We start from the raw sequence: 14,532 nt of genomic DNA, 5'->3' as shown, positions 1-14,532 counted from the left end.
AGACGGGTGGTGGTGGTGCACACCTTTAATGCCAGCACTCAGGAGGCAGAGGCTGTGAGTTCGAGGCCAGCCTGGTCTACAAAGCAAGTTCAGGATAATTAAGGCTACACAGAGAAACCCTGTCTCAAAAAAGAAAAAAGGGAAGAAAGAAAGAAAGAACCATGGGTCTCAGAAAAGACTCTGAATTTTGGAGTTTTAAACAGTTTTGAGACTGTGACAGACTATGAGAACATTTAAAGTTAAACCATATGCATTTTGCATACTGTAAGTGTAAGCTTATGCGGGCCAGGGAGTGAAATACGATTTTTGAATAAAAATTGCCCCGATGGGTCCACATATTTAAATGCTTACTTGAGAAGGAATGAAGGTGTGGCCCTCTTGGAGGAAGTGTGTTACTGGAGTTGGACTTTAAGGTTTCTAAAGCCCAGCCAGGACCAGTGGCTCTCTCTTCCTGCTGACTGGGGTTCGAGATGTACACCTCTCAGCTCATTCTTCAGTGCCATGTCTGCCTGTGTGCCACCTCACTGCCCATCAAGATGATGACGAGCTAAACCTCTGACATTGTAAGCAGGCCTCACTTAAATGCTTTCTCCTATAAGAGTTGTTGTGGTCACACTCTCTCTTCGCAGCAATAGAACATTGACAAAGACAGACAGTTTGTCAGCTCATCGCAGGTATCACTCTTTGTGTAGTATCATGGTAAAGGCTCAGCAATCAGATACACAATTCTATAATAGGGTATCAGAACAGAGCATCCAAAAATAACTACTTGCATAGAGTTTCTTCTGGTCAAATGATGTTGAAGGGGACCAGGACTAATCCTCCTCCACATTCTCTTTTAGACAGCCGCCCAAAATGAACCCAGGTATTTTCACACATGAGTACACAGGTCTATGTGAAACGGTGCTCACTCTAGTATTATTAAAAATAGAAAATGTGGCTTTCGAAAGGCTCCTTTCACGTCTATGGATGATGCCGCCCCCCCAAAATGATGGTTAATGTTTCCTTTTGCCTCTTCTTGTTGAACCAATAAAATCTGATCCGTAAGAGAAAAAAAAAAAGAAGAAAGAAAATGTGGAATGATCTAAGTGCCCATGTAGTGAGACCCTGGTTAAAAACATGGAAACATTCCCAAACAGTGGCAAATTTGTAAAGGAAGCAAAGACTAATGCGTTATATGGAATACGTGATTGAGTGTGAAAAGCAAAGTCCAGAGCAGTATATATTGAATGACACCTGATGGATTAGAAGACTGTAAATCTACATGCTTATGTAGGCATGGCAAGTCTAAATGGAACTACAAATTCAGTGGCTGCTTCCAGAAGAGCCACAGAGAATCTTAGAGTGAGGAGACTTTTTATTGAATAAAATTTTTGTATTGCTTGATTAAAAATAAACTTACATGTGTTTTAATAACTCTTTTTAAAATATTTGTTTCACTTATAATTATGCATGTATGTATAGGTTTGTGTTGGGGTATTTGCAAATACCTGGAGATGCTCACCAATTGGATTCGACTAGCTGGCCAATGAGATTCAAGGATACATCTGTCTTGGCCTCTCCTATCTCCCATATCCCCTGACTCTGTGCCAGCAGCAAGATTATACAAGTGTACTGACACTCCCAGCTTCTTAAGTGGGGTGGTGGGGTTCCAAACTCAGGTCTTCATGCTTGTGTGGTAGATACTTGACCAGCCGAGCCATCTTTGCAACATCTAACTTGATAGTTCCTTAAAATGTTTAAGCCAGGTATGGTGTTACATGCATGTAACATCTACACAGGAACTGAGGCAGAAAGATCACAGCTTGTGATGCACATGTGTAAATCTGACTCAACCCCCCCAAAAGTATGTATGTATGTATGTATGTATGGCTGTATTCAGCCAAAAGAACGCCCTCCTTCTTATCAGACTGGATTACTTCTTCTCCTCAAATTTTGGCTGCAACCCAACCCCTATCTAGATGAAGTGTGTGTGGCATATATTCATGTCCCTGTGGTATACACTCATGTCCCATGCATCTTGCAGCCCTCTGTCCTTCAATGTTGTGCCCCTGCTCTCCTGCAGATGCTCTTAAAGCCATATGGCCTTGAAATCTACGTGGATGTTCCATGCTGTAAATACATGGGTGCTCCTAGGCATTCAGATTGTGTTTATACTCAAGATCTTAATTACCAACTGTTCACTACTTAGATGTGTGGGTCACTGTGAAGCATTACCACAAGAGCTCAACAATCATACACACAATACAGTGGCAGTGCACACAACACAGCCTTCCAAAAACCCCTGGGCCTTAGCGTTTCTCTCTGTTCTCAAGAGCTGCACAGCCCATGACACTTCAAAGACCAGAAGAAATCAATGATAGTGTTGGCAAGATGGCTCAGTGGGGAAAGTCCTTGTTGTCCAGCCTGGAGACATGAGTTTAATCCCCAGAGCTCATGAAAAGGTCAAAAGAATCAACTCTACAAAGTTGGCCTGTGAGCTCTACATGCATGCCATGCACCCACCAATATATTATTATTAGTATTATTAGTATTAGTATTTTTTTAAAAAGGAAATCAATGTTAGTATCATTGGTGTTCATCTGCAATGTGCTGATGCCATCTTTTTAAAAATCTTCTTTTGTGTGTATGATCATTTTGCCTGCATGTACGTATGTACACTACATGCATGCAGTACCACCTGTGAAGGTCCAGAGAGAGTGTTGGATTACAGCCTGTCGTGAGCCATCTGATGTGGGTGTTAAGAACTTCACCCGGGTCTTCTAGAAGAGCAGCAAGTGCTCGTAAACACTGAGCCGTCTGTCCACCCCCTTCTCTCCATCATTTCTTTTTCTATTTGGTTTCTTTGAGACAAGGTTTCTCTGTCTAGCCCTGGATGTCCTGGGACTCATTCGTAGATCAGGCTGGCCTCAAACTCACAGAGATTCTCCTGCCTCTGCCTCCCTCGTGGTGGAATTAAAAGCATGTGCCACCGCGCCTGGCTTCCCCATTATTTCTTATTGTCTCTGCTTACCAAACTCCTTAACTCACATCCTAATATCTGCCTTAAGAACCCAGACTCTTTTTTTTTAATTATTTTATTAATTTATTCTTGTTACATCTCAATGTTTATCCCATCTCTTGTATCCTCCCATTCTTCCCTCCCTCCCATTTTCCCCTTACTCCCCTCCCCTATGACTGTTCCTGAGGGGGATTACCTCCCCCTGTATATGCTCATAGGGTATCAAGTCTCTTCTTGGCAACCTGCTTTAAATATATTCCATTCTTAGCACTTGCTTTAAGATATGCTCTGTGTTTCTACCTAAGGGGAGGCCAGCCTACTAGGTGTGTACAGGGATGAGGGATCGAGTTAAGCACAAGCAAGCACATGCCTTGGCTGCCTTCAGGAGGCTGCACAGGCCTGGGCGGCTTGCTCTCTGCTACCTCTGTGAGAACAACACTAACAGTAAGCCAAGAAGTCATCCCTACCTCCAGCAGAATTTAAACAGACATGCAAGTGAAGGCTAATCAATGACCCACACTGCTGAGTATAGAGAAGTTCATCCATTTAATCCAAGCAAAGGATTAACACTGACTCTGTGTGAGAGCAAACGTTCATGTCAAATTCCTGTGTTAAGCAATGCAAGGTGAAATTTCTAAAGAGCAAGAGCAAGAGTCTGAGCCAAGGATAGTGGCATGTGCCTTTAATTCCAGCAAAGGAGGGAGGACTTTTGTGAGTTCAAGTCCAGTGTGGTTCACACAGTGAAGTCCAAGATAGCTAGGGTTGTACAGTGAGACCCTGTCTCAAAAAAAAAAAAAAAAAAAAAAAAAAAAAAAGAGCCTTGACTCTGAGTCGTGTCCTCTCTCAGTTCACACTTGTTTTCCTCAGCTCATCCAGAGTCGTGGGCCTGCTCCTCCTGCACTGCTGAAGGAGTTAGCCTGAAGAGAGAGACAGCATGGCATGCAGTCCCCAACTGCCTCATCTGCAGCAATCAACTGTTTGAACCTTCCCACAGGGAGCACTCCTCAAGATTCTGGATTTGGGTAGCTTGGGTTCCTGAGAGATTTCTGCAAAGAAGACGACATGGGCTGGTGTGGTGGCACACAGCACTGTTGCTGCCACTCGGAAGGCACAGCAGGTGGATCTCTGTGAACTTCAGGCCAGTCTGGTGTGCATAGTGAGTTCCAGGCCATCCTGAGCTACACAGAGAAAAACTGTCCTGAAGAAGATGAAGATGGTGACAAAGAAGACAGTGACAAGATAGATTTCTGGTGATAGGATTTTGTAAGGCAACCATCACAGTGTGAGCAACACTGATGCTAACTGTTACCCAGGATGGCATACCCTCCGGCTGATTCCTCCGTCCAGAGACCTGCTTGACCCTACACCCTCTACTGCACTTCTTCCCACTGTCGCTTGTGGACAACTGACCAGAAGCAAAGATGTGGGGTGATCAGAGGTTTCCTGAATTTGAGAGAAGCCAAGACTCCTGCTTTCATGGGAGAAGTGCCAGCTAGCTCCCAGCCAGACAGCGCAGCCTCAAAGAGGAAGCGTGCTTCCTCCCGCTCTGAGTCACCGTCACCTCTGGCTGTTCTCGCTTTGGAAGTTGGGCAAGGGAAAGGCATGCCATACTAATGCTGCCACGGGGTGGTGGATAACATCTTAGAGATTCACAATTATGCAGCACATTTATACAGTGTTGGATAATTTTAAATTATACAATTTATAATATATTATAAAATGTAAGCCCTGGATTGCAGTGTTTCAGAATGTGGCCAATACAACCTGTCTACCCATTCTTGTCTGGTCTTTAAGTTTGGGAGGTTTGTTTTTTGGTTTGTTTGTTTGTTTTTTTTTTTAAACAACCTTGGTCTTACAGTGGCTGTTAAAATTTGTTTTCAAGCCATATATAGTGGTACATTCCTGTTATCCCAACACTTGGGAAGTACAGGCGGGAGAATCAGAAGTTTAAGGTCCTACTTGGCTGCTTAGCAAATGCAGGCCATGCTGGGCTATGTCAGATCTAGCCTAAAATAAAATAAAATATAATATAAAATATGAACCATGAATAAACTACATTTTCTCCAGCCTAGAAGCTGTCCCATAGACTCATGCAGATTCATAATCATTTTCCATGCTCCTTTCCAAAGTCAATGCTGATCATAACACAGATGAGCACACTGCCAACAACTAGAAATAAACATCGAAGTTCTCCAGCTCTCTGCGGCTCAGTCTGGCAGGATTGTGGGCCTTGAGGCTCAGCTTTCCAACCTGCAGGGGAAAGGGAGAAATTTCAGACCTTCGCTCTGGATTATCCTTAAAATAATCTCATAGGGTGTGGCCTGCTATCCCATATTACATACTAATTTAAAAAAAAAAAAGATCAGAGCATTATGATACATTCCTCAAGGCCAGTAATCAGTGGGATGTGAAGGCACAACTTGAATCCACTCTTCTCTTCAGTTCTGCTGCTGTTTTTAATGCTCCATGCTTCTTGGTGACTCCTAGCCTTGCCTGGCCACTGCCTCCTTTATAACTCTGGACTGTCAGATCAGCATTAAGGTTGAGCTACCACTGTAATGCTAAGAATCCCCATGGGCAATCACGTGACTAAAAACATATGTATTAGATCTTGGGTGTTTTGATTATTATGAAGCTAATCCTTAGGGTGCTCTTTGTGCCTTGAGTTCTTGGGATATAGACTGCAAGTATAAAGACAGGGCTATCACTCACTGACAGAATACTTGTTTAGCATACCCAAGGTCCTCTGTTCCATAGCTAATACTAAGAAGAACAAATGCTACCTTACAGCATCCTTCAAACATTAAGTGAGGCAATTATACCCAGGCAGTGCCAACTTGCTCTACACCTTAGGAGTATCACCTTAATAAACACTAAGACCCTCAGTTAACTATAACATTCAGTGTCACATTTGAAGGACGTCCGCTGTAGAAGTCTAAGATCCCCTGCATTCTAAAATGATTCCCAATGACTTCCTAATTTTAGGAAATGATTTAGAGTCCTTTATTTTCCCCTCTCGGATTATCCTCTGTATGTCTCACATATAACCTTCAACATTAACACATAGGTAGATAATTAGCTTAGGGACGGCCCTAGTTTAGAACCCAGGCTTCCCAGCCTTCAACACATGATATGGCTTTGAGTTAAGATATTCAGTTTTCTGGGACCTCAGTATCTTCATGAAGGGTCCCTGGAACCCCAGTAACTCTAAGGCCGTATGGATGATCTTGTTATAAATATGTCCCCTTGGCTGGATCTCAAGAGTCCACAGACACTAAACCCACTGTGAAGGAGAGTTCCAGAATCTTACCTCTTCATACACAGAATAACTTGAGGAAGTGCTCTGGTTCTTCTTCTCGGATCCAGACTAGAAGTTGAGAGTTAAGAAGGTTTAAGTTTAAGATGAGAGATGCCTTACTCCTGACTCACATGCAAAATCCTAAAGAGAAAGCCCGCTAGGCAAGAGTCAACAGTGATACTTGATAGTACCAGGAGAAGCCCAATACATTCTGGCCTATGATATGACCTTCCGAGCTAAAGTCAGAATTTAGTGTCCCATATCCACACAGCCCTCCAATCCAGGGACACACATTCCTAGTGTTCACACATCCAAACCCATGTCCTTCAGGCAGGACCACCTGAACCAATGCATCATTTCAGTGCACCCTCCTCTAACATAAACAGACCTAGTGTGCTATCCTTAGCGCATGCCCTGAGCACGGTGGTTTTATGAATCATTAGCTATGCTCTGAGTAGTACATAGTAATTTTTATTATTGTGTATATGGCGCATGTATGGGCATGTGTGCTGCAGTTGCATGTGGAGATTAGAGGTCAGCTTTTCAGGAGTCAGTTCGCTCTTTCCACCACAGGTTCTAGAGCTCAAACGCAGGTGATTTGGCTTGCATAGCTGGTGCTCTTATGTTTAGCCAATCTCATCAGCCCTAAGATTTTCTTTTAATAGAATACCAAACCATGCCACCATGCCTATGAGCATTTATGTGTGCTTATATCACAGCATGTAATTAAAAATAAGTATGTCTCATAGTGGAATCCAAGTGGATTGATGGCTTATTGGATTAGAAGAAAATGAATGAAGTCTGAAATTTTGTCCTAAACCCCTTCAAACCACAGTCCCTGACCTGCATAGAGTCTCAGTTTTGTGGAATTCTAACTTTCCATTCTGCTGAGGCGTAGCCTGTAGCTCTACTCCGTGGTTCCAGCCACAACAGCACCACTCATCCCTATTCCCTCTTACCAGCTGAATGGACAAACATGAGCACAGGACCCTGTGGTCCCCAATATGTTGAGAGCTGAGGCTGAGCAGCCCTTGAATCTGCTTGACTCAAGGTCATGGTGGCGGGCTGCTTCAGGTGAGGAGCCTCCACTGGTAGCACTGGCTAGAACCTTTGGTCTTTGAATGTGAATATTGTGCCTTCTTAGTTCAGTTCACACCTTCAGCTCCAATCATCAAGCCATTACCTTGGAAACCTCTCCAGCAGCTCTTACAATAACCTAGAAACAACCCTGGGATCTTCCTGTACAAAACGCTACTTGTCTGTCCCTATCCTTTACCTACCACAAGAAGTCTAAGAAAACCCTAGAGCCTGATGCTTTCTGGATCTCAGAACTGCTCTTTTTCTCCAGGCGGAACTGGAGAGGCATTTCTCCCTCCCAGGCCCTTAACATTTACATATAACCATTTAGCAGAAGCCACTCAGCTGCACAGAATGGAAGACAGCTCACTGGGCATACATATACATGTTCTGCAAGCACAGACCTGCAAACACAGAAGACTACACACATGCAAGATGCACTCTTGTTCAACAGAACCCTCCACAGGACTAGACTCCTCACCTTCCTGCAAGGCTGGACTGTTGAATATATTGAGCATTTTTCTTGTGATGTGGAGTCAGAAGGCTAATGAGGGGAAAAAAAGTATTTCAGAAATATAGATTGAGCATAACACTTTGCATGAGCCCTGCCTAAATGGAAGCTATGAGCTCTGTTTATCAATGAGAAGAAGCCTGGAGTAGCTGGGACATAACGACTGGCATCAGTCCCACTGTTACTGTCAGTAACAATTACCACTATTTGTTGTGCACTTATTTCAGCTATATATTTTATTTCCTAACCCTTATGTTATTCCTTTTTTTTTTTAAGGTAATGTTCCTTCTGCCACAAGCAAGTTTACAGATTCAGAAGAAGGAGGGAAAGGTAAAGAGGAAGAATGAGGAGGAGAAAGAAGAGGTGGAGGAAGAAAAAGACGAAGATGATCACGGCACACAGTAGAAGAATTCAAACCCAAAATTTTCCAGGGTCTCCTTAACAGCTCAATGGCTCCCTGTGGTAATGTTGTCCTTTTCTAGACCTGAAGTGCATTGCATGCTCATCAGGGCAGGCAACCCTCTCCATGGGAAGATGTTCCAGAGGAGGAGTCACATTCTCATTTAGCACCCTGATCAAGATAAGTCCTTCTTTGAATTTATTCAAATTATTCTCTTTGGAGCCCAATGTGCCTAAAGCCAGAGAACTGGCAGGTACTGACCACTTTTAGGATGGATTGCTTTATGATACAATTTTACCAACAAGCTAAGTGAGGGCTTTGCTCTTCCTGGACTTAGTCCTTAAAGAGGGGAGGAGAGGAAAAGAGGAAAGACAAATGAGAGGTGAAGAGAAGAGATGGGAAAGAAGAAAAAGGAGGGGAGGAGAAAAGGGAACAGGCGATAACAGGATGAAAAGGTTTTTATCAGGAACTTTTCACTGCTGTCCATCACCAGGCGTTTTCCCTTGGAAGAGAACACTTGACGCTGGTAATCAGTGAAATCGTGCCTCTGCCAACACTAGAGAATATCTTTACAATTCATGCATGAACTTCTGTATTATCAGGAGTTAGATGCATGGCAAAAAGAGGAGGGGTGAAAACTGAAAAACTGTCCTGCTCAACTTTCTTACTATTCAGCTATGTGTCCTTGAACATGTCAATTAGCCTGAATCTTGGTTTCTTCATCTGTAAACTTCCCAAGACTGTCAAGTGGGAGTTATTAAGAAAATGGCCAATACTGTTAAATCTAAATAAGAGTTTTAGAAAAGACCAATACACATTTATTCTTTCCTTGACAGAGATAGTGATTAATAGTACCCTTAAAATAATCAGAGAAGGGCTGGAGAGGTGGCTCAGAGGTTAAGAGCACTGGCTGATCTTCCAAAGGTCCCGAGTTCAATTCCCAGCAAGCACACAGTGCTTCAAAAGCATCTAGAATGAGACCTGGTGCCCTCCTCTGGTGTGCTAGCTCACATGCAGTAGGATACTGTATAAATAATAAATAAATCTTTAAAAAAAAATAAAATAAAATAATCAGAGAAAACCATAAGCTGGATCCTGTAACAAAGGTCACTCTCCCATAGACTACCTAGTCTAGACTTCTGCTAGATGTGAAGAGATGATCGATGCAAACAGCTTCCTAAAGCACCTGAGGCTGTCTTCCAGACCCCAGGGGACACCAATGCCTCATTCTCCATCCGACAGTGTGTAGGAAGCCCTGTAGGCTGGAATGGGATGGGCAGGAGAGGCCAGAGGGTACCTTGTACTGGATCATAGAGTAGATGGTTCCTTCATTTCCAGGGGATTTCTGCTCCAGCATCTGATCCTGCACAGAAAAGAGTAAAGGGACATAAATTAATCTCTGTCTGGACTTGGGTTGAGCAGTGAGAGACATCACAAAGAAGAATGGGTCTCCAGTAGGAGACAGGTGCAAAGCTGGGAGAGCCTCATCACCAAACACCCCAGAAGAGATGGGAAGAAAAGCGATTGTGCAGTAGACCAGCAGCAAGGAACCACCCAGGAGTCAACAGTCCAACAGGTTCCCTGTCTCTTCCTTCCCTTCAGCAACTTTAGAACTCCCTCTCACCTTTGCTGACTTCTGAGTATGAGCTGTCAACATAACCACTGACAGTAGGCAGAGCTCTAGGCAGATTTGTGGCCTGAACCTTTCCTCCTCAGGACATTGAAATTTCAAGGGTCCAAACATTTAAAAAGATGTGGCAATCTTAAGGCCCCTCTCTAGATCCAGGATTCATGGTTGGCTTACTCTTGGCCTCAGTCCAACCCCAGAGAAGTTATAAACACACTCTGAGTGCACTGATCATTTCAAACAACTTGCTGAAGCACCTGAGGCTGTCTTCCAGACCCCAGGGGACACCAATGCCTCATTCTCTATCCAACAGTGTGCTTTAAGTGAGGCTTAGGAAGCCCTCTAAGGCTGGAATGGGATGGGCTACAGAGTCCAGAGGCTACCTTGTACTGGCCCCTCCCTGCTTGCCTCCCCTCATTTCTACCCCACAGGCAGTTAGAAATGGAAGTATTCCATCTTGCATGCCCCCCAAAACACAGTGCCAAGTGGGGCTGCCAGGAAGGTCAGGAAGGCTACGAGAGTTCAGTAGCTGAGCTCTCTAGAAGTAAGAGGTTGAGAAGTAGAGAAACATCAACCGTTCTTGGCAGCTAGAAAGTCAACAGGAGAGTGTTGCTGTTCTCTTCTGTCCAAACCCATGTGAATGTGTCTCCATAAAGGTTAGATCTGCAGCCCAAAGAGAGGCCATAAGAAACTTGGGGTGGAGGCCTCCAAGTCAAAACCTGGAAATAGTGAGAAGACACCAGGCTGAGGTCGGACAGGGAGGAACCCCAAGTCAAAAGGTGGTCAACAAGTCTTACGTGGCTGTGAATCCTGTAAGGAACAGTAACAAATGGCCTGAAAAGATATGCCCACTGACATAAACAATGCTATGCTTATTATTTGATTCACCAATCAGCTTCTGATTGTATTTAAAATGCACTCCAAAAAAGATGAAACTAATTCCTCATACCAATAACTAGATGAAAAGCCTGTGGCTGACTAGATGAGAGAGCTGAGAGGAGAACCTAATGCTATTATCCTGATAAATAGTCATATGAAAAAATAAGAAAAAAGTGGTCAACAGCCTGAGTTCCCAAGAGGCCTTTTTTATATAAATAATATTTCTTCCTCTAGCTCCCATATTTGATCTACTCTAATGTCATCTTTATTTTATGACATTGTTTTTTGTTGTTGTTGTTGTTGTTTTTAATAAGCACTTGGGTATCTGGTGGGTGCATGTACCCTAAGGCCCAAGAGCAGTGGGAAAAAAAAATCTATCTTCTTTTTAGTTTCCGCAGTTCAGTATTCCACTGCTGGGACAAGGAAGCAGGCAAAGGGAGCTGTCTTCAGCCAGCTAATGCACAAAGGGAAACTGGCCCTGAGCAGAGATTCTTTACCATTTAGATAGGTTCAACCATAACACTGCAAACAATAACTCTATGACAGTTGCACTCATCCTGGCATTCAGCCCAACTGGTAAGACTGAGCTGGAATGAGGAAGAGGCCAGGATGTGGCCTGGAAGACCATGGTAGACACATCCGGCCCTCTGCTACTGACTTCTTTCCAGGTCCGCCCCATCTCAGCAGATACAGTACAGCACTGTGATGCCCTTCTGCCTCATTTTCATCTTCTCTGATGCTGTTCCCCCCCCCCCTTTTCTCTTTAGGCAGAGCCAGGAAATTAGCGGAGGGAAAAAAAGAAGAAGAAGAGAGCTGAAGATCACCTTATAAAGACAGTTGTCCCGTTCTCTTTGTCCCCTTTCATCTTCCTGGACAAAGGGGGAAGATCCTGAGACCCTGGAATGTCTGTGTTGATCCCTCCTGACTTGTGGGTCCATGATATATTCATATATTGTCAAATTTTCTTTAAGGCTGGACTCTGTGTGAGGAAGAAAATAAAGACTAGAACTTCAGAAACCTTCAGAAGGTTTTCTGTCCAGACTTGCATATCATAAGCCACACCTCTCCCTAGGATGGTGAAGATCTTTAAAATGGCTCTAGAAAACAGGCAGGCTGATGCTCTTGCCAGGGTACCCAAAGAGCACAGTAGAGCAATTATCCCTGACATATATTTGCCACCATGCTAGGAAGTCACCAACCAAACCCAGCACCTTAGGTAAACCGGTACACTGAGGACCATGCTGTAACTGTCCTGAAGCCACCATAGATAGTGTGAACAGGAGGCTTCAGACATTGGTTGCTCTCCTCCTCCTCCATCCATATTCACATATATCCCAACACCCCTCCCAGGAAAAGGAGATGCCATGTTTAGAATATAGCCCATGGACACAGGGCCCACCCACCCGACCTGATGCCTCAAGCAACAGCATCCCTTCCGGAGCTTTCTACTTACGTGACTGCCTCCTCTTCTTAGCCCACATGCAGAAGCAAATGATAGCACCAAGAAATAATGTGACCAGAATAACAGTGAGCACCACCAAAGCCAGAAGTTTGAACTCTGAATGGACACAAAAGGTAGGAGGACTGAGCCCTCCTTTTCTCACATGTTAGCTTCAGGAACTATCCCCAAACCCACTGTCCTCTCTCATGTGGCCTCTCTCCTCGCATCCTATGAATTTGTTACCCTTGCTGTTCTTCCTCAGTTGGTAAAACATGTTTAATTGTTCAAAGTCTCTGGGACAGAAACTGCAAGTTTGGTTGTTTGGGGACATTTACAATGAAAAGATATTTTCAGTTTTCTTGATTTCCAGGGAAGCTGTTAGTTTCACTTTGCCTGCCTTGCAGAACTATGCTTTCCCTGATAAAAGGTGGAGAGAGGGCTTGAAGAGCATCTATCAGCCAAGGTCATCTTCTCAAAATCTTCCAGCAGAGGCATGCTCGTTTTGGTGTGGGAAAGGAGCCTCATGGTCAGCTGTGAGTGACCTTTCAACTGCCTAATGAAAGCAATGTTTCCGCCGCTGCATTCTCTTTTGAGTAACTTAATATATGTAAGCAAACTTATCAGCAGGGAGATTCTTTATAGTGTTAGTTTACTACTTCTGTTTTCTCCTTCAGCATCTACACTTTGAGTCAATCCTGTTCAGGTATAGAGTTTCACAGAGGGACCTTAGCTCAGGATTCCTACAGGAGGGATTCCCTATTCTCTCAGCCATGAACTTCTGGAGGCTAAGAATTGGGCATTTTGCTCTGACTGCTCACTAAGAATTTGGAAACTGCACTCCCTTGGCATCTCCCACTGAAGTAAGGAGGCTCAGAGGCACAGGACACTGGGTGGAGTAGTGACACAGGACACTGCCATGACACTTTCTTGGCAGCAAATAGCAATGCCAATTGTCCTTGTGTCTTAAGGACTCTCTGCATTGAGAGTCCAGGCCTGAGTAAGGTACATGGAATACTTCAAGTCCAGCCTTGTGAGAACCCCAAGGGCTGCTCCAGGGAAATATTCTGAGGACTTATTCCTTCTGCTTTTTCAGTGTTTTCCTCCTCTGAGAGAGGGGAGATGTGCCTGATCCCAAGATAAGAAAACACACTACATGAACCTAAACTTAGCATGGCAGAAAAAACTTGAGCCCAAAGTCAGGAGCTGAGCACAGTTTCTGCTGCAGACTTATGTATAGAGACTCCATGGATTGGGTTGGATATGATGGGGTGGTTGGGTAAGATTGGATTGAGTAGGTTGGGTAGGTTGGGATGGGTTGGGTTGAGTGTGTTGGGTGGTTGGTTGGATTGGGTGGGTAGGAATGAGTTGAATGGTTTGGGTTGAGTGGGTTCGGTAGGTTGGGTTGGGTTGGGTAGGTTACTGTGTGGGTTGGATTGGATTGGGTTGGAACTGGATTGGTTTTCCTGTAGGTATCATGTGATAGCACATGAAGCCTTTATTTAATAGAAGGTGATGCAACCTTAACTCAGGTAACTTGGGATAAGCAACAAATGCAGAACTCTGCTAAGTACCTTGGCATTTTCCTGCTGCCCCCACTGACATGGTCCAGTGTCATTACCTCCAAGAAAACTCTCCAGCTTGAGGTAAAATATCACTCAGAAGAAATTGGGTCTCCAATCTCTTAAATTAGGAAGATGATGTTCAGGGAATCACAAAAGTCACTAAACAACTAGGTGTTCCCTACAAGGAAGGAAAACTACTATTTCCAATAGAAGAGGAAAATATAAATCCTCCCAGGCTAAGACAGCCCTGTGCCCCTAAGAAGCCAGGCATCTGCTGACGAAGCACCCAAGGCACTGGGCCAGAAGGTCATGCGACCTCATGCCAGGGTCTCATGTGAGTCTTGTTGTAGGGTCCATGTTGTGGGCTAGAATACCCCCACTTACTCAGAAGGACACTCTGACAGCCCTGGGTGAGGCTCAGAGTATGGTTTGCCCAGCTGACTTTGTTGCTAACATTGCAGGTGTATGTGTGCAGGCTGCTGGCATCAGTCTGGTTCTCCCAATGGGTACCATTCCTTTGTTCTGAGATCAGTGTGTCCCCTCTGTACAAAGCATAGGTCACATTGTTATCGTCGGGCACAGTGCAGTATAAGGACAGTTGGCACAGCCCGTTGGCCCAGGTCTTCCACTGGTGGTGCAGCTGAGGTGTCTCAACACGATCTAGAAGCAAAGATTCTAGTCAGAGGATTTTAGAAATGCAAGTCTTGCAGGAATCAGAGGGGCAGAGTGGGCAGTG

General features: G+C 44.3%; 1 protein-coding gene across 1 annotated transcript in view; it reads right to left on the bottom strand.

Moving 5' to 3' along the window:
• Window positions 1–4,638: 4,638 nt before the first annotated feature.
• The window catches only part of Cd244 (CD244 molecule), a 28,632-nt gene continuing 18,738 nt past the window's right edge, over window positions 4,639–14,532 (bottom strand). The window contains exons 3-9 of the mRNA XM_051148354.1: window positions 14,181–14,456; window positions 12,247–12,351; window positions 11,618–11,772; window positions 9,585–9,650; window positions 7,858–7,920; window positions 6,312–6,368; window positions 4,639–5,251 (exon numbers count right to left, since the gene is read on the bottom strand). Of these exons, the coding sequence (XP_051004311.1) occupies window positions 5,171–5,251; window positions 6,312–6,368; window positions 7,858–7,920; window positions 9,585–9,650; window positions 11,618–11,772; window positions 12,247–12,351; window positions 14,181–14,456 (803 nt within the window). The 3' untranslated portion in view covers window positions 4,639–5,170. The remainder of the gene's footprint in view (window positions 5,252–6,311; window positions 6,369–7,857; window positions 7,921–9,584; window positions 9,651–11,617; window positions 11,773–12,246; window positions 12,352–14,180; window positions 14,457–14,532) is intronic.

The sequence above is a fragment of the Acomys russatus genome, chromosome 6 (genome assembly GCF_903995435.1).
Source record: "Acomys russatus chromosome 6, mAcoRus1.1, whole genome shotgun sequence".
Taxonomy (NCBI): Eukaryota; Metazoa; Chordata; class Mammalia; order Rodentia; family Muridae; genus Acomys; species Acomys russatus.
Note: the sequence above shows the minus strand (reverse complement) of the source record. Positions and strands in the feature narration are given on the sequence as shown.